At 50.8% G+C, this 23126-nt stretch overlaps 2 protein-coding genes and 1 long non-coding RNA gene across 6 annotated transcripts in view; 2 read left to right on the top strand and 1 right to left on the bottom strand.

Annotated features, from left to right (window-relative positions):
- Nucleotides 1-8451, top strand: part of DHX8 (DEAH-box helicase 8) — a 27633-nt gene extending 19182 nt beyond the window's left edge. Inside the window, exons 18-24 of one of the 2 annotated variants that reach the window (XM_019665596.1) lie at nt 501-656; nt 3083-3220; nt 3687-3815; nt 4005-4201; nt 4659-4838; nt 5432; nt 8174-8451. In XM_019665596.1, the coding sequence (XP_019521141.1) occupies nt 501-656; nt 3083-3220; nt 3687-3815; nt 4005-4201; nt 4659-4838; nt 5432; nt 8174-8260 (888 nt within the window). In that variant the 3' untranslated portion in view covers nt 8261-8451. Of the gene's footprint in view, nt 1-500; nt 657-3082; nt 3221-3686; nt 3816-4004; nt 4202-4658; nt 4839-5431; nt 5433-5579; nt 6300-8173 lie in introns of those variants that run through there. The other variant, XM_019665595.1, reaches the window with a different exon arrangement.
- A 983-nt stretch (nt 8452-9434) lies between these two features.
- On the bottom strand, nt 9435-23120 carry ETV4 (ETS variant transcription factor 4). 3 transcript variants are annotated; one of them, XM_019665597.1, is made up of 12 exons: nt 23090-23120; nt 22806-22899; nt 22544-22591; nt 15972-16025; nt 14633-14759; nt 13998-14159; nt 13502-13761; nt 11664-11738; nt 11452-11520; nt 11093-11265; nt 10711-10812; nt 9435-10316 (listed from the first exon to the last, which is right to left on the bottom strand). In XM_019665597.1, the coding sequence occupies exons 2-12, from the start codon at nt 22861-22863 to the stop codon at nt 10092-10094; spliced, it is 1353 nt and encodes a 450-aa protein (XP_019521142.1). In that variant the 5' UTR covers nt 22864-22899; nt 23090-23120; the 3' UTR covers nt 9435-10091. The 3 variants fall into 3 exon arrangements, with proteins under 3 accessions (XP_019521142.1, XP_019521144.1, XP_019521145.1); XM_019665599.1 differs by having other exon boundaries at nt 13998-14141; XM_019665600.1 differs by lacking the exons at nt 22806-22899; nt 23090-23120 and adding an exon at nt 20563-20638 and having other exon boundaries at nt 22544-22563.
- LOC109394984 (uncharacterized) lies at nt 15963-21992 on the top strand. Its single transcript, XR_002126559.1, has 3 exons — nt 15963-16044; nt 17650-17830; nt 21740-21992. It is a non-coding gene; the product is annotated as an uncharacterized LOC109394984 (long non-coding RNA).
- Nucleotides 23121-23126: the final 6 nt, after the last annotated feature.

The raw sequence follows: 23126 nt of genomic DNA, 5'->3' as shown, positions 1-23126 counted from the left end.
AAGAGAATTTTTTTTACAAAATCAGTATTGTTTTATAACTTGCTTTTTCACCTATGTGAGTGAACATTTCCTTCTGGCATTGAGCATATCAAACCTGATTTTTAAAATGACTGCAGTCATGGTTGGTATATTAATATTACATTTATTTAGTTCACTTAGATTTTTGGTCCTAATTGTGGGGATGATATTTTGTCATCTTGTTTTATGCCTTGTCTTTTGTGTTTTGTGCCACAGTTTTGAAGGTACATTTCTGTGATCTTTACAATATTTCTTCCGTTCACCTTGCTTGTATTTGCCTCACTTGAACAAACTTGCCCAAAATGTTGCCTATTGGAGAGGGGATGATAATAACATTGGTAGTCTTGCAAATGGTCCTAAAGAAAGTGAAATAAACCCATTTTGAATTTTGCCAGTTGCCCCTCTTTTAACAGATTTCCTGGGTGAGGCTGTTAAGCAATGTTTAACAGATATGTGTTACTTTTATATGCCCACTCCTCTAGGCTCAGGCAAAGCAACGAGCTGGCAGAGCTGGGAGAACAGGCCCAGGAAAATGTTACAGGCTATACACAGAACGCGCCTACCGCGATGAAATGCTGACCACCAACGTGCCGGAAATCCAGAGAACCAACTTAGCAAGCACGGTGCTTTCACTCAAGGTAGAAATCATTGTCTTGTTAGAATGGGTTGGGAAAACAGTCCAATCCTATGGCCTTAGTAAATGAGTCTCAGTTGTATGAACCTTTTTAAATACTTTAGTAACCTCATGGAACCAGTCGTTTTTGAGTGAAATGCAAATGGCTGTGATAACAGCCTTTCCACTGCGGTTCTGGGGCAAAGTTGGCATGTCCGCTGTGAACATGCATTTTTTTCATACTATAATAACCAGCAGAATGTTTGGTTATAAGGGATTTTAGTTAGGAACATTTTCTAAAAGGATATTAGAAAAGTCTAATCAGTGCCAAACTGTGGACAAACTCACTTCCTTTATCCCTTTAGCTTTCAGATCCAATTGTGTTCTTTTAGAATGGAAGCAAAACTCCCAGTCCAAAAACTCTGCAAGGGAGCTATCAGTAGAGGTTTCAGACTGGTCCTTTGGGGGCTTGGTTTTCATTCTGAATCATTGCTCTTCCTCTCTTAGTCTCCCATGAGAACCTTCATTCTCCTTTGGCAGGGGGAGCCACATGAGTAATTTTCCAGATGATGGCACACCCCCCTGCCCCCTGACACTGATGCTACCCTGGAGCCCTGGCACTTTACTGGTGCAGAATGCTCTGTCGTAAATTTATTATTCATTCCCCGTGAGAGAGGCTAAAAGAGAGCTTCAGAAAAAAACCTGCTCCCGTCTCTGGAGTGAGAACAGAGGCATCTGTGGCTCAAATTTCTGCTTCGAGCTGTGTGTCCTTGGCAAATTTACCTGCTCGGCCCTCTGCTCTGTATTCTCTCAAAGGGGGAGGGGGGCTATTAATAGTATCTGTGGTGAAGATAAATGAGATAATGCAGGTAAAGGCACTTGGCACAGTGCTTACTGATTGCTAACATAATTCCTTGTAGTTATTATTCATACAATAAACATTTATTGAACACCTGCTGTGTTTATGGTCACGATCCCACTTTATGGGAAAGACACAGAAAGCTTATGTCCTACCACATACCCTTTGTATACACTTGGTTAGCACATCATTCATTTGTTTCTTTTATTCTTCAACTTAGCTAACAAATGTATTGACTACCTACTGTGTGTCAGGCATGCAGATTGCACTGCACTGTCATGGCTTTGTGTCCATGTGTCTTACCATTGTGAACTCTTTTGAGAGCAGGGTCCATATCTTAGTCATCTTTATATCCCTACAACCGAACATAGTATGAGACTGTTCCTGGATGCACAGTAGAAATTATGTGTGCAAGAGACAGGATAGGCTAGTGTATTATCTATTTTTTAAAATTATGGTAAAATATACAACACATTACCATTGTTACCTTTTAAAATTTTTCCAATCAGTGGCATTAAGTACATTCACAATGTTGTACAGCTGTCACCACTCTGTACCCATTAAACTAAACTATCCCTTCTCTCCACCCTCCAGTCCCTGGTAATCATTGTTTTCTGTCTCTGTGAATTTACCTATTCTAGGTACCTCATGTAAGTGGAATCACACAGTGTTTGTCCTTTTCTGTCTGGCTTATTTTATTTAGCATAATGTTTTCAAGGTTCATCATGTTGTAGCACGTGTTAGAATTTCATTCCTTTTTAAGGGTGAATCATATTCCATTATATGTATATACCATGTTTTGTTTATCCATTCATCTGCTGATGAACATTTGGGTGGTTTCTACGCTTTGGCAATTGCAAGTAATGCTGCTGTGAACATGATGAGTGTACAAGAATCTGTTTGAGACCCTGCTGTCACTTCTTTTGGGTATATATCTAAAAGTGGGATCATGAATAATATGGTGATTCTATGTGTAACTTATTGAGGAATCATCAAATTATTTTCCACAGTGGCTGCACCATTTTACATTCTCACCAGCAATGTGTGAGGATTCCTGTTTCTCCATATCCTTGCCAACACTTATTATTTTTTTTAATACCCATTCTAGTGGGTATGAAGTGGTATCTCATTGTAGTTTTGATTTACATTTCCTTAATTAGTAGTTATGTTGAGCATCTTTCCATGTGCTTCTTGGCCATTTTTATGTCTTCTTTGGAGAAATGACTATTCAAGTACTTTGCCTATTTTTTTTTTTTTAAGATTTTTATTGGGGAATTGGGGGAAGGGGAACAGACAAGTTGCTCTCCTTTTGTTCTTCAGACTTTGCCTATTTTTTAATTGCCGTCTTTTTGTTGTTGAGTTGTATGTGCTATCATTTTGAGGGAGTGTTTTTTTGAAGTTTCCTGAGAAAAAGGATATGCTTTCTACTAGTCTGAATTTTGTGTGGCCCAGCCTTGGAGATGATTGCTAACCTTGCTAGTGGCTTCCTAATTGCAATTGAAGAAATGGGAAAGATAGTGACAAGTAGTCTTCCTCCATGTTCATTTAACCCTGTTGAGGCCGACCCTCCCATCACACACTTTCTGTTCTAGGCCATGGGCATCAATGACCTGCTGTCCTTTGACTTCATGGACGCCCCACCGATGGAAACCTTGATCACAGCCATGGAGCAGCTGTACACGCTGGGGGCCCTGGATGATGAGGGCCTGCTTACTCGCCTTGGCCGCAGGGTAGGGGACTTAACTTCCAGTGCTTTTGGGACGATTCCCTGGCCAGTCTTCCATACTGTTTGTTTTATACAGAATGAAGCTCTGAGGCCCTGGATAAGCTTTGAATAGAATTCTAGATGCTTTTTTTTAACTTGGATTTTCAACTATCACTTAAAACTGTTTTGGAAAAAGGAAATTCTATCCACAGTCAGTTTTACCTCAGGATATATTATTGAGTCTAGCCTTAATTTTAAAAGATGCCTGCAAAATCCCCACCTATACCAACAGTAGTTATGTTCTTGGTCACATGCATTTCATTGGGGTTTATTTGGAAATAAAAAAACAACAACCTTCTTCTGGTAGAGACAGGCATCCACATCATCATGCCTCCTTTGGTCTGTTACCCACTCTGACCAGTATCTCGCGCAGGCTGGTCCAGATGGGTCTTCCACAGGGAAGCAATTGCAGTTTCTTCGTCTCCCTCTAGATGGCAGAATTCCCCCTGGAGCCCATGCTGTGCAAAATGCTGATCATGTCTGTGCATCTGGGCTGCAGTGAGGAAATGCTGACCATCGTGTCCATGCTGTCTGTGCAGAATGTCTTCTACAGGCCCAAGGTAGGGAGTTCGGAGCCACGCTCAGGTGGGGGTGTGGTGAAGTTGGGTGAAATCAGCCATTGCCACTCCAGTGCTTAATGTGGACACTGACAGGGGCCCTGTGGGGCCCTGTGGGACTCTGTGGAACTGCTGGGTGTTCAGTTAGTAGCTGCCAGGCAGAAAATGATCCTCTGTGCCACTGCTTGGCAGGATAAACAAGCCCTCGCTGATCAGAAGAAGGCCAAATTCCACCAGACCGAAGGGGACCACCTCACTCTGCTGGCCGTGTACAACTCCTGGAAGAACAACAAGTTCTCCAACCCGTGGTGCTATGAGAACTTTATCCAGGCTCGTTCTCTGCGCCGGGCCCAGGACATTCGCAAGCAGATGTTGGGCATAATGGACAGGTAACATCTGGTGACTTTTCCCATGTTTGAGTTGAACCTCCTTGAATGTCCTGTCTGTTATCTCTGTATACCTGTGAAGCTGTAGACTCCTCGCATAACCGTTTTCTTCCAGCTTTTTCATCTTTGTTGTACTCCTCCCTGGGCAAGGGTGCAGCTGGGAATCACTTCAGAAAGTTCCCAAGGAAGATGATTTATTAATTGTTGAAAAATGCTCTGTGTTTACAAGCAACTGGGACATTCTTAGTCGAGTTGAATTAAGTCTCTGGCTCTTACTGCATCCATCTTGCCCACTGTGAAGAGCCTCCCCTCTAGTACATTTAGGTCTGGAAGGAGTGTCCTGCTGCCTACTCTGGGGACCCGGGATGGGGGTGTTGGGCACCATGATTCGGGAAGACAGAGCCTCTGAAAACAGAGTTGCCTCACATCTTCGTCTTGTCTTGACTTACGTTCCTGACAGACACAAGCTGGATGTGGTCTCCTGTGGTAAGTCCACAGTCAGAGTGCAGAAAGCCATCTGCAGTGGATTCTTTCGAAACGCTGCCAAGAAAGACCCGCAGGAGGGTTACCGGACCCTGATCGACCAGCAGGTGGTCTACATCCATCCTTCCAGTGCTCTCTTCAACAGACAGCCGGAATGGTAGGTGGGCAGGCCCCGGGTCTGGGGCTTTTTGGGCGGAGAGGACCTCTAACTCTACTGGCACTTTGTGTCTGTCTTCACCCACTGCCAGCACTTCCTATTCTAACATTGCTTATATTTCTAGGGCAGCAAGGGCCTGAATTAGGCACAATATCAGGCCCTTTTCCGAGGAATAAAATCATAGGAGTGAGAGCTGGAAAGGATCTTAGAGATCACTTATTGAGGTGGTCAAAAAAATAATTTTTTTTTAAGTAGCATTTAAAAAATATTATAATCTTACCCACCCTAATATAAAACTGATTTAAAACCACAGTGCCACCATGGTAGAAGGGTTGGAGATGTAGAGTCTTGCCTGTTTGGCTTTCCCCATTCCCTTTTAGCAGCCTCTGAAGTTCCTCTTCAGGGCCCTAGAGTTCTGTGGAGACAGCCTGAAAACCCACCCTCCCGTTTCACAGACCAGGAAACTGAGGTCCAGAGAAGTGATGTGATTGTCTCTGTGTCACTTAACTAGCTGGAGCCAGAGTCAGGTCTAGAACACATTATCCTGACAGCTTTCTTGTGGTTAGAGGTGTGCAGGCCCCTCCTTATTGGAGCGTGGTTGTCTTAGAGACTCAGTCTCCTGCGGGGTCAGGCAGAAGAGGAAAGGGTAAAATGCAAGCTTAGCTGCAGCCCACCCGGGACCTGGGTGACTGTGGAGCTGGGCCTATATCGGAGGTTTGAGCTTGTGTCTGTCCCCTCTAGGGTGGTGTACCACGAGCTGGTGCTGACCACGAAGGAGTACATGCGTGAAGTCACCACCATCGACCCCCGGTGGCTTGTGGAGTTTGCTCCGGCCTTCTTCAAAGTCTCCGACCCGACTAAGCTAAGCAAACAGAAGAAGCAGCAGCGTCTTGAACCCTTGTACAACCGTTATGAGGAGCCCAATGCCTGGAGAATATCCCGGGCCTTCAGGCGGCGCTGAAAGGCAAGACTTGTCTGTTTGCGTCTCCTGCAGCACTGGCCTAGGGCTTGGACTCACTCTTACTGGTGAAAAGCTGGTTCTAAGGATACAGCTATCCTGTGACTGAATACCTTAACTGGACATTTTCTAACCTTGACTCGCATTTCTTGCCTGGTGGTAAAAATAGAAACAGGAATTTATGCCTGGCTTGACCAGAGCCTGCAGCCCCCACCACCCCAAGTCACTGGGGCCAGCTGGGATTCACAGCCAATACGGAGGTATGCTGTAGCATCTCCAAGAAAGGGGCAACTTGTGCAGCCCTGGGATGGGAAAGGGCCGTCCTGAGCATTGGACACCTGGACAGACGGACGAGGTGAGGGCCCTTGTGCCCTAGCTGGTGCTCTGTGGAGGAGGAGGCCACAGAGCTCATTGAAAGTGTTGCCTCCACTTCCCGCTCCTGTCCTGCCCCTGTACTTGCACTTAACCTCCCGGAAATCTTTATTTTCTTAAGGAAACAAAAATGGTTTTCTGTGAAGGTTTCTTTCAGCTGAAAGGTTAGGATATTGGCTTGGGCTCAGGGTGGGGAGATTTAGTGTCTGTGACTCCGGTGCACATGGCGGAGAGTCCCCTGAAGCCAGAGCCCCGGGCCTCTTTGGGCTGAGAGGTGCCGCACAGCCCAGACCTGTGTCTCATCTCTCAGCACCCACGCCAGCCCAGCTCGGCCATAGATAGCCAGCACACCGATTCAGTGCACAGGCGCTCAGGTCTGGGCGCCTGAGTGCTTACAGATGCCACATACTGAATGCAGAAGGCTGCCCCTGGCTCCCGTTCCGGCCCACCACATCATGTACAGCGTGTCCTATTTTTCTTTTGAAACTTGCAAGTAACGGCATAGGTTTTGTTTTAGTTTGTTTTTTCTCTTTTTTTTTCCCCTGAGGTTCTTGATGGACTTTTAACAAAGGGTTTTTATGGTCAAAGCCTCCCCTCCCCCGCCCCTAACAGAAAACCAACACAACACCTCTCAGAGCCAGTTTGTGCTGTCCAGCATCTGTGCTCCGTGCCTCCCTCATGCTGAGTGGTTGTCTCCTAGCATTCTGTTGGGGAATGGCCACCTCTTAGTGCTCCTCTCAACAGTTTCTGAGGAGGCTCTTGGCTTGGAAGAACACCAGACAAATGCCGCCAGGCCAGGTTGTGGAACTTCTAGAAAACTGTTCCGGATGTGGAGCTTGTAGAGAAGCCCCTGGGGGATTGGGCACATTGTATGTTATAGCCCCCACTACCTCCCCCACCCCCATTCTAGTAAGTTTTGAAACAATGTAAATATTAGAACTACCATAGATTTACATACCAGAAACTAAGAGAGACCTTGTGACATTCTAGGATATGAAGGAATATAGGCTGTTTACTGGGCAGCAGACATTACACCCTAAAGACACAATTCAGAGAAGCCAGCGGAGAAGAATACAGGCCAGGGAGTCTGCTGACTGAGGTCCCTGCCCCTTGATTGAGCTGAGTGTGCGCCTTTGGTTCTGTTGGAGTGTGCTCCTCAGGAAGCCCAGGCCTGTAATTAAGGGCAGGGGATCTGTGTGCTAACCTTTAAGGACTTAGGGGAGAGACAGTGTAGGGGCTGACGGGAAACCGAAAGGGCAGCAGGGGCCTGGCACCCAGCTCCCCAACTTTAATTCCAGCCCAGGTCTCTCCAGTTCAGGAATAAACTCTGGGCTTGGCAGCCCGCCCGACCCAGCTGAGTGACCAGCACTGACGTCGTTGGCACCTCTGAGATCATAACCCCTGAGGATGGAGTTTGGGGATTTAAGCTGAGGTTGAGAAGGGGATGTTTAATAGGCCACGGCGAGAGAGACAGCAGGGCTGGTCCTCTTTCTGGGTTAGGTGCGCAAAAAGGACGCCAGCTCTGTGGGTGTTCCTTGAACATCTCCCCCAGGAGCTGGGGTCACTTCTCTGCTATCACAACATGGCTGGGGTCTGACCTTCTAACTGTCCATCAGGAAACAGCATAGCCCAGCCTGCTCAGAAGGGGGCTTCCAGCCAGATTTGAGAGGACTCGCCTGCTGCTCCCACACAATGGGGCCCTTGTTTCTCTTCCTTGAACCAATATTACCCGAGATTGAGTGACAGCCCAGGAGAGGATGTGGGTCTCATGCAGGGAGCTGGAATCTTCTCGGCCATTAAAGTCTACTGTTCACTGCTCCCCTGCGGGAGCCTCGCTCAAAAGTTTCCTGCCCCTGCACATGTGCTGAGCCTGTGCTTGTTTGTGTATGTGGGGGGACCGTCCCCATGGGGCATATGTAAGCTCTACTGCTGGGTCAGGCTCTTCAGTCCCGGGTTCACCTTCTTCCAGTCTGGAGCATGGTTTGGTTTTGGCTCTCTCTTTCAGCCCAAAGAATTTCCTCCCGTGGTTGCTGTAGCTGTCTCCTCTGAGCAATACCCTTACAAGTTTAAGGCTTTGAACGGGGAGCTGTGAGGAGTGGCTGGTTGATATACATTTCAGAGGGCAGAGGTCCTGTGTCTCAGCCAGTGGAGACCTTGATCACGATGCTGCTTCTCATCCAAATCGGTGTCTTGTGTGCGTACTCAGGACCTGTTTGTACTCAACTTTTACACCTTCTTCCCATGATAGCTAGCTAGCCATTAATGTGGAATTAAATCATATATATTTTTAAAAACCTAAAAAATTTTTTTCCTTGCTCTAAATTGTAAGTCAGTACATTGATGTCTTCTGTTTCTAGGAAAATTTTTATTTTTGCTTTTTATTCGCAGATAGTGGTTGAGAGGCATCTCTTCCCGAGAGGGCCACGGGTCTTAGCATCAGTACTGGGCAGCGGCTGCGGGAGGAAATGGGGCAGGCATTAAGGAGGGTTGGGCGACCCAGCCTCAGCATGGCCGTGGTTCTGATTTAATTGGAGAGCGCCTAGGGCTGGGTCTACAACTGTTCCTTCTGCCCTCTTACATCCCCAGCTACCCGCCATACTTGCTCAGCCACCCTCTCTCTAGGTGTCACTTTTTTAGCCTCGTCTTTCCTGCCTAACTTAGCCCCAGGGTCTGGTCTCCCCCGCTGATTTAGGCAAGGAGAATCTACACTGTTCCCCACTCCCCTTTCCCCTGAAGATCTAGTGTTCTTTTCCTAAACTGGCCAGAACCCAGGGCTTGCTCCAGGCTCTCCCTACACCCTCTTGCCTGGGTGCCTTTCTTTTCCCGTTCTCCAGATCCTTCACAAACTTTTGTCTCCAACTTCAGCAGAAACAGGAACCTCGAACCACGGCAGGAGAGGGGACACACAGTTGGGGTACCGTGGTTCATGGAAACAACTGTGATCACAGAAACCACAGCCCAACCCTGCTTGAACACGTCCCAGAAGGCCTCCAAGCCCCGTAGGGAGATGGCCAAGGGGCATGGGGCCAGATTACAAAGTACCCCATGTCCATTAATTCAGGATCCTCATAACAATCCTGGGAGGGGGAAAGCAGGTATCAGCCCATGAGCTCATTTCTCAGAGGGAAAAGAGGTAAACTCTTTTCCCAAGCCATATGGGAAATTAAGTGTCGGGGTCAGGCCCCAAACTAAGTTATCTGCCACAAGCCTGAGCTCTGTCCAACCCATCCTTCACCCATGGCAGCAAAGAAGACACGAGAACTTAACAGAAGAAGCAGGGGCTTTTATTAGGGTCTGGCAGACATGGTGGAGGTGATATCCCAGGCCTGGGCCTAGGAACAGGCAGAGCAAAGGGCCCTCGAAGCAGGAACCCAGCCCTTCCTGCCTCTACCAGCAACCTCTACCCTATCCCACATTTCTTCCTCCAGCCTCCCCCCCCACCCCCCGCCTCTGGGAACAGAGCACCAAGAACTGACAAGCAGGACCCTCCAGGGCCACAGCTTGGAGTGGAGGGCAGGATCCAGGCTTCTGTCTCCCTGCAGTGGGAGAGCTGAGCTCAATGCATCCCTCTCTCCACCAGGATAAAGTGGGGACGCTCCTTCTCTGTCCCCCAGAACAGAACAAACTCTTGTTCTCTGTGATGGGGGAGAGGGTGTGGGGGCCTGTAAGCGTGACCTAGGAAGAGGCCAGGGGTGAAACCCCTAAGAGTTTCCGAGGTTCCACCTTTGCACTTGCAGTGTCTCCACTTTTCCTTCCCATTGACTCACATGAGCAGCTCAGAGTCTGGGCAGAGCAACTGATGGGCCAGTGGGGATCTGCTCCAAAGACATCTGCGGGTTTCAGAGTGAGGGTTTCCCCAACACCAAATTCCTCTATATATACACAGGGCAGCACCCCGGCGGCAAGGGAGCAGCTGCTAGGGGCTAGTAGGAGTAGCCACCCTTGGGGCCAAAGGGTTGGGCAGGGCCAGCCAGCTCTGGGAGGTAGGCCGGGCTCTCATCCAAGTGGGACAAAGGGACTGTGTCCTCCTCACTGACTGGCCGGTCAAACTCGGCCTTAAGAGCTGGACGCTGATTGTCCGGGAAGGCCAGAGAGAAGAGGGCCTCAGGCTCACACACAAACTTGTACACGTAACGTTCGCCAGCCACCTATGGGAAGAGAGAGGGACTGGGTCAGCCTAGCTCTCCCTGCAGGTCGTTGTAGAGGTGGGGAACACAGCCCTTGTCTGGGTCCAGGCAGATGTGTGGGGTCCAGTTCTCTCCCGTGCTGGCTCCGCTAAGCAGCCGACTCCCTTTCCAGTTCTTGTTCACCTCCAATCTCACTCTCTCCATACTTGCGGCTTCTCAATTACTGTTGAGCACTTTTTGAGGAGAGGGAAACCTCAGGATTGTCCACAATTTCTTATCCCTTCTGACTGGTTCATTATCTGCTCCTATAGAACTCGCTGAAAATGCTCTCCTGCTCCCTGCCCCCGTTACCTTCCCACAGCCTCTGCCGCCCCCCACCCCACCCCTGTTGTCCCTGGTCCCTTTAGTCCCTGACCTTCTGCATGATGCCTTTCTCATAATAGTATCGGAGTGAGCGGCTCAGTTTGTCGTAATTCATGGCTGGCCGGTTCTTCTGGATACCCCAGAGCCTGGCGACCTGGCGGGGATAGGAGACAGTTTGGGGATAGCGATGCTAGCTCAGCAGAGGGAAAAGGGGAGAGAGAGGACAGGTCAGAAAGAGCACTTGAGATTCTTAGTGCAAAACGCTAAGCTGGTCCTGCAACTAAGCACCAGCCCCCAGACCCAGGTCTGGCAAGAATTCAGGTTAGGTAAAGCAACGATGACGGTGAGGGCACATGCCACCTGTTCCCGGGGTTCTCTCATCTCCAGCTCCAAAAGCTGTTGGGAGGAGAGGTGGGAACATCTGAGAGGCCCACCTCCTCAGGCTCAATTAGTTTGAATTCCATCCCCCGGCCGGTCCAGGCAATGAAGTGGGCATTCGTTGGGTCATCCAGCAGGGCCACCAGAAACTGCCACAACTGCAAGGCACCACGGCGCTGGTAGGGCGGTCCCTCTCGGAATGCTCCGACTCCTTCCTGCTTGATGTCGCCTGGGGAACATAGGCAACAGGAGTGTAGGGTTTGTACCTTCTGGTCCCCTAATCAATCCCATCTCCCAGGGGTCTGTCCATGCCCTTTCTCATGAAATGTCATGTGCTTCCTGGGGGGGGGGGCGCGAAACCGACAGAGGGCAGGGATAAGATCCTGACCCTCTCATGAATAGTCACTTCTCTGACCTTCAAATTTCTCAGGGACGACGCAGACATCATCTGGGAATGGTCGCATAGGTTTCTCATAGCCATAGCCTTGAGGAGGAAGGTGGGGGTCATTCAGATCTGAGGGTTCACTGATGAGACCCCAGAGGGACTCCTGGCAGAAGACCCTTTCCCACAGCAGGCCACCCTCTTCAAACTTGGAGGGCTTGGTAGGGCGGAGGGGGCTGCCTTACCAATGGTCCCGTCACCTGGAGAGGGCCCAGGGAAACCCTCTGTATGAAGGTACATTGACGCACACCCAGGGACATCTGGGGGTGGAGAAAGAAGAAAGGTTGGAGGTGGCTGGGGTAGGGGCAGGGGCGGCAGGCCTACAAACGTTTAAGAACGTCTTCCTGCCAGCCTGCGTTCTGGTTCTGTTCCCAGCTGCCTGCCTACCACCAATCCCAGGGGAAGTTCACCCAGAGGAGGTGTGAGGCTGGAACCCCTCAGTGAGGGCTGGGCCAGAGGTCAGTTATGGCAGCAGCGGGGGCTGGGCCAAGCTGTTCCACAAGGCCCAGGATTCCAGGGAGCAGCTGTTTCCTGTGAGTTTAGGGGAAGGAGGGGGAGTTGAGATGAACCTCCGGGGAAAGGATCCAGTGTCCATGTCTAAGACTCCCTTGGAATGGGCTAACCTCCGGTCTGCAGGTCAGGTTCCCTGCCCAGTTTGTATGTGAAGCAGGGTTGCGGGGAGGAGAGACTGCATGTATCTGTATCCGGGGAAGAGGCAGTGGGCACTGGGCCGTTTTTTTTACCAGGTCTGACAGCAGAGCACATTCCACTTTTGATTCCATTCCATAGGATTGAAACCTCCTCGCTCCACCTGGAGGCGGTTGTGTGAAGCTACCCATTCAAGTTCCAGCCCCTTCCCGCCCTACCCTCTACACTCCCACCTATGAATGAGATGGTGAAACCCGACACCTCAGGGAGGAGGCGAGAGGGTGGGCTCATTCATGCCTCCATTTTGTGAATGGAATTCCTGACTCCATTCAGAGGAAGCCGAAGGGGGAGGGGCAGGAGTTCAAGGGCATGTAACACGATCTCCTCCGGTCGACATCCTTTGAAGGTCGGTGGCAAGAGCGTCTCCCTTTCCTGCATCTCACTGCCAAGCACGGCTCAGGCATATGCCCACGGTTTGAGGAGAGGCGCACCCTTCTGGTTCTCACAAGGGCAGCCTGGGGGTTTGTGGCTCATCCCCCTGCCCCTAAAAGACTGGGGGCATCAGGAAAAGGGAAATTCCGGCCAGCTCTGAGCCTACCCTAATTGCTGAAGCTATTTTTCTCATGCAAGTTTGCAGATAAACTCAAATTCGGGGACAGTAACAATGTTAACAAGCCAAGGTTTTCTGGGGCCTCCCTCTACATTTGGGGCGTTGAATTACAGCTATTTATGAATATGGCTGAGTGCATTTCACTTGCGTCAGCACCAGGTGGAAGGGGAATTTATAGCAGTCCCTACTTTGGGTGTCCAGCTCCGGCCAGGATGGTGGGTCATCCATCAACCTGGAGGCTAGAACAGGTTGTGGAAACCACATATTAACCCTGAGTCCCAGTTGCCGAACTATGACAGCCTGGCTAGTTCAAGTTCATGTTTCTCTTCCTTCAATTCCCTTTGTATTTTTAAGCTTCTGTGGGGACAAGGAACAAGGATACATCCTATTGATCTTTGTATCCTCCAACTCGACACACTCCCGCTTCTGGCACAGAAGTTCTCAGTAGGTAATGAAAAGCCAAACACTTGATACATAGAAATAGAAAGAAATGCCTTAACTTTCCTATTAAGTTACATACATGCTACCTGAGGGCATGGACCTACATCACGTTTATCTTTTATTTGAATATAAGTTTGCTGATAGAAAAAAAAAAAGACAATTCTTTTGAATCTATGGAAAAAGTGAATGGACGAATGGATTGGATGTATGAACTAGTAAACAGATAGGGAGGTAAAAATCTTGTGGGAGGGCCTTCTGGGGTCCATCCCACACCACTCCACCAGCCACTCCACCCAAACTCCCTCACCCCCCAGCATCTCTTACCTGAGTCATAGGCGAAGTCAGTCTGCTCCTGTTTGATCACCACCCCCGCCCCTGGGTACCTGTGCCCGTTGACCCCACCCTGGCCCACGGCCAGCTGTTCATACAGGGGGTCAAGATATTCCTGCTTGAAGCTCTGCTGGGGGTAGGGTGGGCAGGGCTCCGACAGCTGGTGTTGGTAGGGGGCTGGGAGGGGTTCCCGGCCCCCTCCCTGAGAGGACGTGAAGGAGTGACAAATATCCAAGGGCTGCTGGAAGACAGAGCTGGATGTGGTTGGATGGAGAAGAGGAGAGAATATTAGGTTAAGCGCTCCTGTGCCTACCACTCCCAGAGCTTGCAGAGTAGGCTCTAGTGTGTGTTATGTCAATATCCCTTCCCCCTACATCCCCCACCCCAGGTCTCTAAGGGCAGGTGGACAGTACTCTGGGATTGAGGAAAAACTGCTGAGATTTGGGCCTACAGGTTGGGGGAGGGGGTGTGTGTCTCCTTGTCTCCTTACCTATGCTCCCCGAGGTACCCATGGCCAGGGTGGGGCTGAGAGGTGCCGGAGGATCTCAGGAAACTCCGTTGTTCTGCCCGGGGAAAGGGCTGCAGGGGCGACTGTCCGGGGGCACCAGGGGCAGGGGACTTGATGGCGATTTGTCTAGGGGGGTCATAGGCACTGGAGTTGAGGGGGGAGACAGGGATAAGGGGGCAGAAAAGCGGGGCGAGCATCTTTGAACCCTTCATCCATCCCAAGGGAAGGGAGGGCACAGGGATTATGGGAGAAGGAAGAGGAGAGGATTCCAGGAAAGGAATGGCATGAGCCAGACTCAGCCCCAAATGAACTTTTTCTCCTTTCATAAATGCTAAAACTGGGTGTAATCTTGAGAATGCCTCTACCCAGCCCAGAGCCACTGGGTTGGGTGGGAGAGTGGTTTCTTCGGTGGAAACAGACTCTGCCTCGGCCTTAACACACACCCCTTGAATCCCCTGCTGTGTTTTCCATCCTGACTACTCAGAGGAAATCCTGAGCTGTACTGTTCCCTTGCAGGAGCTTGGAAATCCTTTCTGTTGTCTAACTTGCATCTCAGCTGTTGCCTCTGCTCACAGGTGCCTCACCCCCTCCTCCAGCTACCCCTCACCAGGGCTCACCTGGAATAAAGGCACTGCTCGCCATGGTGGTAGGGGAGTGGCGGCTTCCTGCTGCAGGACAGGGCCGGGTCTGTGCGCGGACTCTGGGGTTCCTTCTTGATCCTGGTGGTGGGGCTGTGGAAAGCTACTGTGGGGGCGGGAGGAGGCAGAGCAGGGCCACAGAGTGTCACAGAGGAGGCAGTAAGAACTTCTGCACCGTCTGCTCTCTGAGGACCAGCTGGGGTCACCGGTACAGCCTCATCCCCTCTCTGGATCTCCGTTTTCAGAGATTTGTAGTCAGACACTTTTAAGAACAGTTTGGCTATTGACATTATGTCTGGTTTTATACATCAGGCTAATGTCCAATATTAACCAAAGAAACGGTCTAAAGTTGAACATGTAATGCAACCCCAACCCCCCAGAAACACCTTTGGAGGAGTAAGCACCTCTATAATTTAGGGCCTGTGGTTTTCCTGAGTGTCCTGGAAAATTCCAAGGAAGAGAAATGTTTTCTTATTTGGGACTATAAAGAATCTTTCTTTTTCTGGCTAAGGTTGGACATTAGCCCACTTGCTAGTCAGCTGACTAACATTATACACATGCTCCTAATTATCTGTGAAGAACACTGGCCTTTCCTGTGGCCCCTGCTGGGTCCAAAAACTCCAGCCACTAGGCTGAGCAGCAAAGAGTTGGTTCCAAGTCGGTGAGTGTGAGATTCTCTTACTGCAGTCAAAGGCCTGCAATCCACCATTCTGATGTCTGCTGTTTTCGATTATTTGTGTCCTGCGTCATTTCACTGGTGAAGACAGTTGAGAGCAAAGTATCTGACATTAAAGCAGGGCATCTCAACAGCAGCACTATTGACATTTGGGCCAGATAATTTTTTGTGGTGGTGGGGGGAGGCTGTTCTGAGCATTGTCAGGGTGTTTAGCAGCATCCTTAGATACTAGATAGCATTCACCTTCAGCTGTGGCAACCAAAAATGTCTACAGACATTGCCACATGTATCCTGGGGGGCAAAATAGCCCCCAAATTGCACGAAAGTAACAAAATGGTAGAACTGTACTCTGCTGAACTTGTCCATACCCTTCGTTACAGAAATGAGGAAATGGAGGATCAGAGGTGAAGTGTCTGTTCCAAGGTCACACAGCTAGGATGGAGCAAGCCCTGATTTGAACCAAAGTTTTCATCTCCCAGTTACTGTCTTGGTCTTTGAGTCCAAACCCAAGAATGGGGAGCCCTGCCCTTCACCCTTTTCTTTAGGAGAGAACAAGTTAATCTTTTGTGGTTCTCTATCCCTATGACTCATTTCCTGCCCTCCCTCACTCCCCATTCCCTCTACCCAGGGCCCTCTACTCACAGTTTTCTGAATGGAAATCAGGAACAAACTGCTCATCACTATCTGGTACCTGAGCTGCAGAGAGAGGTCAGAGGTGAGTCTGGGGTGGGGGCCCTGGACGGTAGCCCCAGGGAGACACCATTATTGTAGCCCTGCAGACTGGCACCCGCCAGAAAAGAGAAAAGAGCCTTCCTAGGACTGAAGGCAACTCCACCCCAGGTCCTAGTGCCCGCCATCTCTGGGCTCCATTAAGACCCTGGAGGGAAGGCTGCAAGTTCCCGGAACCTGTCTGAGCAGATTCCAGAGCCTTTTCCTAGATGCTTTGTCTTTATTCCCTCCATTTTTCTGAAGTGAAGACAGCCCTGCCCCTCAGAGTTTACAAAGGTCTCTCAAAGCTCACAGCAGAGTCATATCTGGGATGGGGTAGGCATTAAAAGGCATGAGATCCCGTGGACTTAGAATCATGTGGGAGATTCTGAACCTGGGCTGAGCCCAGCAATCTTCCTTCTATACAACCTCTGGGGTGAAATCTAGAGTCTGGGAAAGGAGATGGAATGGAGGAAACAGGGTGGTTCAAAAGAGGATGACAATGGGCGAGGAGGCTGGAGATGCTGGCAGGTCAAGCGCCTGATCCCTTCGATGTGCAGCTTGGAGAGAGGAGGGCTTCCCAAGCATGGAGGTCTGAGGTGCACTCCCAGGGTGCCAGTGTGGGTGAAGCTGGGTTTAGGGATTAGGCAGCAAAACTAAAATAGAACAGCAGCTCATCCATAGCCTCCAGCCTGAATCTCTCCGGGCTTTGATTTCCAGTTCTTGTCATGGCCTCACCAACGCCTTCAGGTGGGTATACAGCGGAGTACCTCCCCTGACCCCAGAGATTTTGGCTCACTTTTGCCCCTCTCTCAAGAATAAAGAGATCACAGCAGGAAGGGGGAGGGTAGATACCAAGGAGACTGGTCTCTTGTTCCCTGGAGACAGCTCTCAGATTGGACAATGGGGAAGCTGATGGATAAAATGATCCCGGGTTGGGAATGGCTGTCTGGTAAGGGTGAGGGATCTGAGGACACGGCTGGAGAACACCCCTACTCGTCCTGGCCTGTACAAGTACACACCCCACTCTCTACTGCCTCGCTCCTGGACAAGGGTTCCATAGTTTCCTCCTTGGATTTCAGCCACACAGCCTCTGGTCAGAACTCCCTACTTCTCTTACTTCCTACAGTCAGTTGTTCTCCACACTGCTGTCAGAGTAATCTTTTTATAACAGAAGTCAGAATCCCTTCTTCCCCTTGCTTAAAGCATGAACCCCAAACTCCTCCCCTCAGCCTCCAAGGCCCTGCTAACTTCTCTGATCTGTCTCTCCTTGCCTTTTACTCTCTAGCGCTCTGGTCTCCTTTTGGGTCCTCAAAGCTGAGCAGCTTGATCTCGCTTCCCTAGATAACTTTGCCTGCCTGCCTTTTTTTCTGGCCACTTAAGTCTTAGCTAACTTTGTGACCTCCTCAGAGGCCTTCTCTAACCACCCAAACCAAAGGGGTCCCTCCCAGCCCTCTCTCGCATCTCCGTTTTATTATTTTTTTCCCCCCCCAGCACTTAGGGCTACCTGAACTTACTAACTTAACCTTTACATGTCTATTGTAAATAGACATGCTGAGGGCAGGGGCTTTATCTGTCTTGTTCATCTAATTCAGCCCCCCCCCCCCAACAGGGTCTGGCTCAGAATAAACACTCAACGCATTACTTGTTGGCTCTGTGAATACACAAACGATGACCCCTGTCCTCAGACTTGTGGGAGCCAGCATGGTGGGCCTGAGGGCAAGAAGTGAAGCGATCCTGACCAGCCAGCTCTTCCCTCACCCTGAAGGCACCCCCTCCCTCTCCACCACCAGGTAAAATTAGAGGCAGGTCCTCTGGGGGAAACCCATCTCACAAGGGATACTTCAGGCTGTGGTAGGAAGATTCTCCATCAACTTGCTCTAAGTATCAGAGGTCCCAAGTGTCCTAAAATACACGGTTATAGATAGTTGACTTCTTGACAGAGGGACTGGTTGGAGGGGGTTAAGAATCAAAAGCCACCAGCAGCTAAAGAAGAACTTACGAAACGTCAGCATAAAACAATTCTAAAATGATCAAATAAATCAGTAGGACATGAAATCTCTTGGCCAAAACAAACAAAAACACACAGGCAGCACACATTTTTCTCGGGAGCACCACTAGGGCACATAGGCAACCATTCCCAACCTGACCTGAGTCAAGAATTTGGAGGTACTGTTAAAAATATGGACTCCCAGACAACCGCCTCCCCAGAGTCATTGCATAGGCCACCGGTGGGGCCCAGGCATTTTTAGCAAGTGCCTCTGGTGGCCCTTAACAATAGGCAGGTTTGGGAAACACTAGATAAAGGGAGGGTCACAAAACCTGCTCACTGCCCAGAGAAGCAAGGCCCAAGCTCATCCTTGCTGGCTCAGATGGCGGACAGGGGTGATGGGAGCAGGATGAACATTTTTCTCCCTGCTACTGAGGCAAGGAGGGTTCCAAGAGCGGGGTGGGGGTGGGGGTGGGTGGGGGTGCGTGCAGATCATGGGGGAGGCTGAGGCACGCTGGGCCCCCTCTGGGGCTTCATTAACTGCAGCTTTCCACTGAGGTAATGGGCTGAGGGCATCTCCTATTGGCGTCACAGGCCAGTTCGCATGACGCTAGAGAGCCCTAGGGGCCATCTTGCCATTCCTCCAGCCTCAGGCCCAAAGGTTTAACCAGACACTCCCCCCTGCCAGCAGGCCCAGAGGAGGCTGCCCCCAGCACACACACCACACCCCAGAAGAGGTGGTGCCTCCCCTTCCTGAGCCAGGAGAAATCAGAGGAGGCAAAAATGGGCTGTGGTGTGAACCCCAGTCCCTGGTTGGTCCTTCCCCAGAACACTGGCTTCTCCGAAAGGGGGCAGACAGGGCCTCAGTCCCTCAGAGAATGTTAACAAAGATAGAAATAGGAACAGGAACACTGCCTCACGTTCCTGGAGAGCAGGCACATTTCTGATGACCATGTTTGGTCTTGAGTGTACACCACTCTCTTTATTTGTTGACTTGGCTGAGGTTTGGCTGCTAAGCCTGTGTGCCAGGGTCTTCCCCCAGCTCCATCCTGGCACTAAGGTCGAGTTTATCTGCCTGGGGACATGGCAGGTGACTAAGGAGGGATGGGAAGTGCCAAGCCAGCATAATACCCAAAGAGAGAATTGTAGGAAACGTCCCTCCAACAGGAGGAGGGGCTTGGGGGGGGCCTCTCAAGCTGGGCTTCAGAAGAACGGGGAGGTTAAACCAGCCAAGCAGCTAAACCCACCTCAGATTAGCCACCCATCTATACCATGTAGGCCCTATAACCTTCTCCCCTTCCTAGGGTCCAATCACAGGGGCCTCTTAAGGAGTCCCAGTGGAGAGGTGGGGAGATAAATTCTTCGGAGCTTCTGCTCCCTTGTGTCACCACTGGCCTCAGCTCTCACCCTTACCCTGACCCCCCACTCTGGCAGCCTCTGTACTGGAAGGAACTGGTTCTCTATCTGTGGAGGGGACAGAAAGATGTAGGAGGCATTGTAGCTAAGAAAGGCTGGGGGAGGGGATTAACCCCGTCTCTCCCCACAGACATGCTGAGGCACCGATGTGCATACACACGATGCACACACACCCTAATTCCTTTTACTTCACAGCAGCACACGAGTGAAACACATCCTCCAGGCACACCCTTCACACACGGGGTCTCCTTCTGGACTTACTAAGATGATGGGGGAAATCGAAGGGCCAGGGGACTGGAGACCTCGGTGGATTGGGGAGTCGTGGCTCTTATGAAAAGGGGAGCACAGACCCACTCCTTTGAGAATCTCATAAAAGTTATGGCTCATTCTCTTCCTAGAAAATTCATATTCCTTTGTGCATGGTACACTTCCGAAATTTTACACAACGTCAGAGGGCTCAAGAACCGCTGCAACCTATCTGCAGAGCTTTTGAGACTCCCCAGACTCCAGCCTCACACAAAGGACACACATGGCCCAGAAGCAATGTTCCTTACTACCAAATAGACCAAAGTCATTGTCCCTGAGGGTTCCGACACGCCAGGAATGGAACCCCAGACCAGAAGCAGCACATCTTTTACCACAACCAGGCACAGCTTGGGTTTAGCCTGCCTGAGCCTAGGTTTCCCTACAGCAGCCTGATCCTTTCTCCAGCAACTCAACAGATCCTAGGCACCCCCAAACCAGACACACCCTCTTAGCCTCACTTCATCCCCCCAACGCTCTGTCTAGAAAAACGCCAACCCCTAAGATGTCTGAGCTGTCTCTACAGAGTCCCACTCACACTCATCCTCAATGATGCCCAGACACTGGACTCTGAACCCACAGCCACATCGGCCGGATCTAATCTGGGCATCCCCCGAATTCTTCACAGTCCCACCCACGCTACAAGGACCTGCTTCTCTCCAGACTGGGGATTTAGGAAGAAATCAAGCTGAGAGAGGGCAGTTGGTCTCTGGTTCCCATCCCTACTGACGCGTATCCCACCACTGGCAAATTTCCAAAGGAGCTAGCCCCTCCCTGCCACCCCAAAGCTCCCCCTAGGCTGCAGGGGTCACTGACCTGGTGGGAAGAGGCAGGAGAGGAGGCTGGGGTGGTGCTGGGATGGTGCAGGGGGACAGGGCCCCGGCAGCTGCATCTGTCTCCGCAGAGAGAGTGAGAAGGAGCGAGTGGCCTCAGCATCCCCCCCTCAGGCCTGGCCATCCATCGCCAGCTGGGAACCTGAGCTGCTCCCTCAGAAGGAAGGAGAGGGAACCAAGGAGATCCCAGCGCCCCCCCACACACACTCCGCCTTTCAATCCCCACCCCCCACCTCCCCACCCACTGGATTTAAATGTACAGACTCCCAGGGCAGCAGCATGAAACATACACACACATACACACTCACTGTCACAATGACACACAGATAGACACCAGTACAATCTCTAGACCCCCCACCGCCAAGGGGTGGGGCTTCCAAGGTTGAGAGGAAATGAGGCCGTTTTCCTCCCCTTCCCATTCCTAACCCAGGCACAAATGGACCAGCTGCTGCCAAAATGCCAACCTCTGAGCACACCCCTAGATCACAGCCCTGGGAGCTAGCTGCCCACTGTGGGGAGCCCAGGGACCCTCAGTTGACAGACAAGGAGCCTGGCAAGCCAGACAGAAATCAGGCATTGGGAAAGGAAATCTTTGAGAGACCGTGGAAACTGACACCTCTGCGTTCTTCAGCTCCAGCCCAGCTCCGGAACCTCAGGAGGATGGGCAGACTGGGCACAGCTCTGCCTGTAACTCAGAGCAAGGCACTCAGGGTTGCAGAATCGGAAAGATGTGTGCAATACCCCCAGAACCCCCAAAATCCCTCTAGCACTCATGCTGCCGGTCAGCCATGAAATCCGCAAAATATCTGGAGCACTTGCTCAATGCTAAATAGTCATTCTGTTCATATCTATATGTATATATCTCACAGTGGTCAAGAGAGATCTAGTCTCACTCCAAAGATCTAGTCAGGGGTCTTTCCCTTCAACCCCAATCTTTTATAGAAGGTTCCAGAGGAGCTGGGTTGGAGTTTAAAAAAATCACCAAGGATACTCAGATGATAACTGGGGAGATCCTAAGGAAGAGAAAAGCCTTCATAAAGATGTTGCTAGGCTAGTGTTGTGGTTTCTTGTTTTTCAGAGTGTTAAAGGGACCCTAAGATGGGGGTGTTAACCCTTCCCTCTCAGAGATTGTCTAAACACCATTTGTCTTCTACCTACAGCCCCACCAGCGACACCCTCAGGCTCCACCAAAACACACCAATGAATCCAACCAGAAGACCCCCCCCCCAGAACACACTTCTCCACGGAGCCAAGGCCGAGCTACTGACCCCACCCCAGCCAGCTTGCAGCTACAGCTAACCTCACGCAAACAAGAGGGGGAATATGCCTGGGGTGGAGGAATTCAGGAGGAAAGGAGGGATCAGTTCCATCAGAATTACAATCAAGACTATTGGGGTGTAGGGGGGGCCCTAAACGCTCTTTGCCACAGAGCTGCAAAAAAGAATTAATTAAACTTTTGTTGTTTTTTTGGCTCAGACAGTAAACTGTTTGGCATTGGGAGTTGGGAAGAGAAACCAACGGGGTATAAATCAATGTTTTGGCAACTCTTGAAGATAGGTAACAAATTAATTGCTTTCTCCTCATCCTCCTGTTCCTCACCACCACCACCCCCCATACACCCCAACATACACCTCCGCCTGGTGGCTGCTGCCAAACAAACTTTGCAAATGAAAATTTCAACCAGGAAAACGGGCCTGGGGCCAAGTTCCATTCAAATAAGCAAATACCCCACACAATGGTCTGATTCATCCCCAGGCCTAGTTACACAAGCCTGGCTCAGGGCAGAGAAAATAAATATCAATATAAGTGTCCACGCTGGGCGCTGAGGAGAGGAGAGAGGCAGGGACTTGGGGAGGGGCCCTTGGAGAGCTTCTTGGGGCCTGGGAGAGAGGAAGTGGGCTAGATTGGAATGCTGGAGTAGAGAGCACCCCCACCTCAATAGAAAAGGTCACAAAACTACTCACCTTCAGCGAGCCACGTCTCCTGGAAGTGACTTAGATCCTGGAAGAGATCTGAGGGGTGAATAATGGCATTGGAGAAGGTGAGGTGGACGTGATGATGAGAGAGAGCCCCAGCGAGCCCGGTGACTCCCCCTCCCCTTGGGGGGTAGGGGCCGAGAATCATCAGAGCCCCTGAGAAGGCGAATCTTTCTGGGAAAAGGGAGGGGGCTCCAGGATCGGCCCTCGGGTTGTGTGTGGATCGCGGTTTGTCTCTCCGGCTCTTTACCTTCGGAGTCGGGGGGCGGCAGGGAGCCGGGGTCCATGAGCTTCCCCTGCGGGACCATCAGCGCTTCGCGCAAGTTCCCATTTCCGGGCGATTTCTGCGGGGATCGGGAAGAATGCCCGGAGTTACTCTGAGGCCGGCTGGTCTGGAGGGGTGGGATTCAGGTCCCGGGGTGACTCGGGCCGGGCAACCCTGGACCCCACGGGGGCCGCGGGAAAGGGGCCGCGGGGCGGGTAGGAACGGGGGTGCAGGGCGGGGGCGGGCGTGGAGGCCGGCGCGGCGCTCACGCTGCAGAAGGTGTAGGGCACTTGCTGGTCCAAGTAT

Source organism: Hipposideros armiger, unplaced genomic scaffold (genome assembly GCF_001890085.2).
Source record: "Hipposideros armiger isolate ML-2016 unplaced genomic scaffold, ASM189008v1 scaffold_447, whole genome shotgun sequence".
Taxonomy (NCBI): Eukaryota; Metazoa; Chordata; class Mammalia; order Chiroptera; family Hipposideridae; genus Hipposideros; species Hipposideros armiger.
Note: the sequence above shows the minus strand (reverse complement) of the source record. Positions and strands in the feature narration are given on the sequence as shown.

What these genes read in the sequence shown, in the direction of transcription:
- ETV4 (XM_019665597.1), bottom strand. Translation starts at nt 22,863, where the DNA reads ATGGTCCCGCAGGGGAAGCTCATGGACCCCGGCTCCCTGCCGCCCCCC. An exon ending in TGACTTCGCCTATGACTCAG is followed by an intron (nt 11,739 to 13,501) that starts GTAAGAGATGCT and finishes CTCCACCCCCAG; the next exon opens with ATGTCCCTGGGTGTGCGTCA. An exon ending in CGTCCCTGAGAAATTTGAAG is followed by an intron (nt 11,266 to 11,451) that starts GTCAGAGAAGTG and finishes TATGTTCCCCAG; the next exon opens with GCGACATCAAGCAGGAAGGA.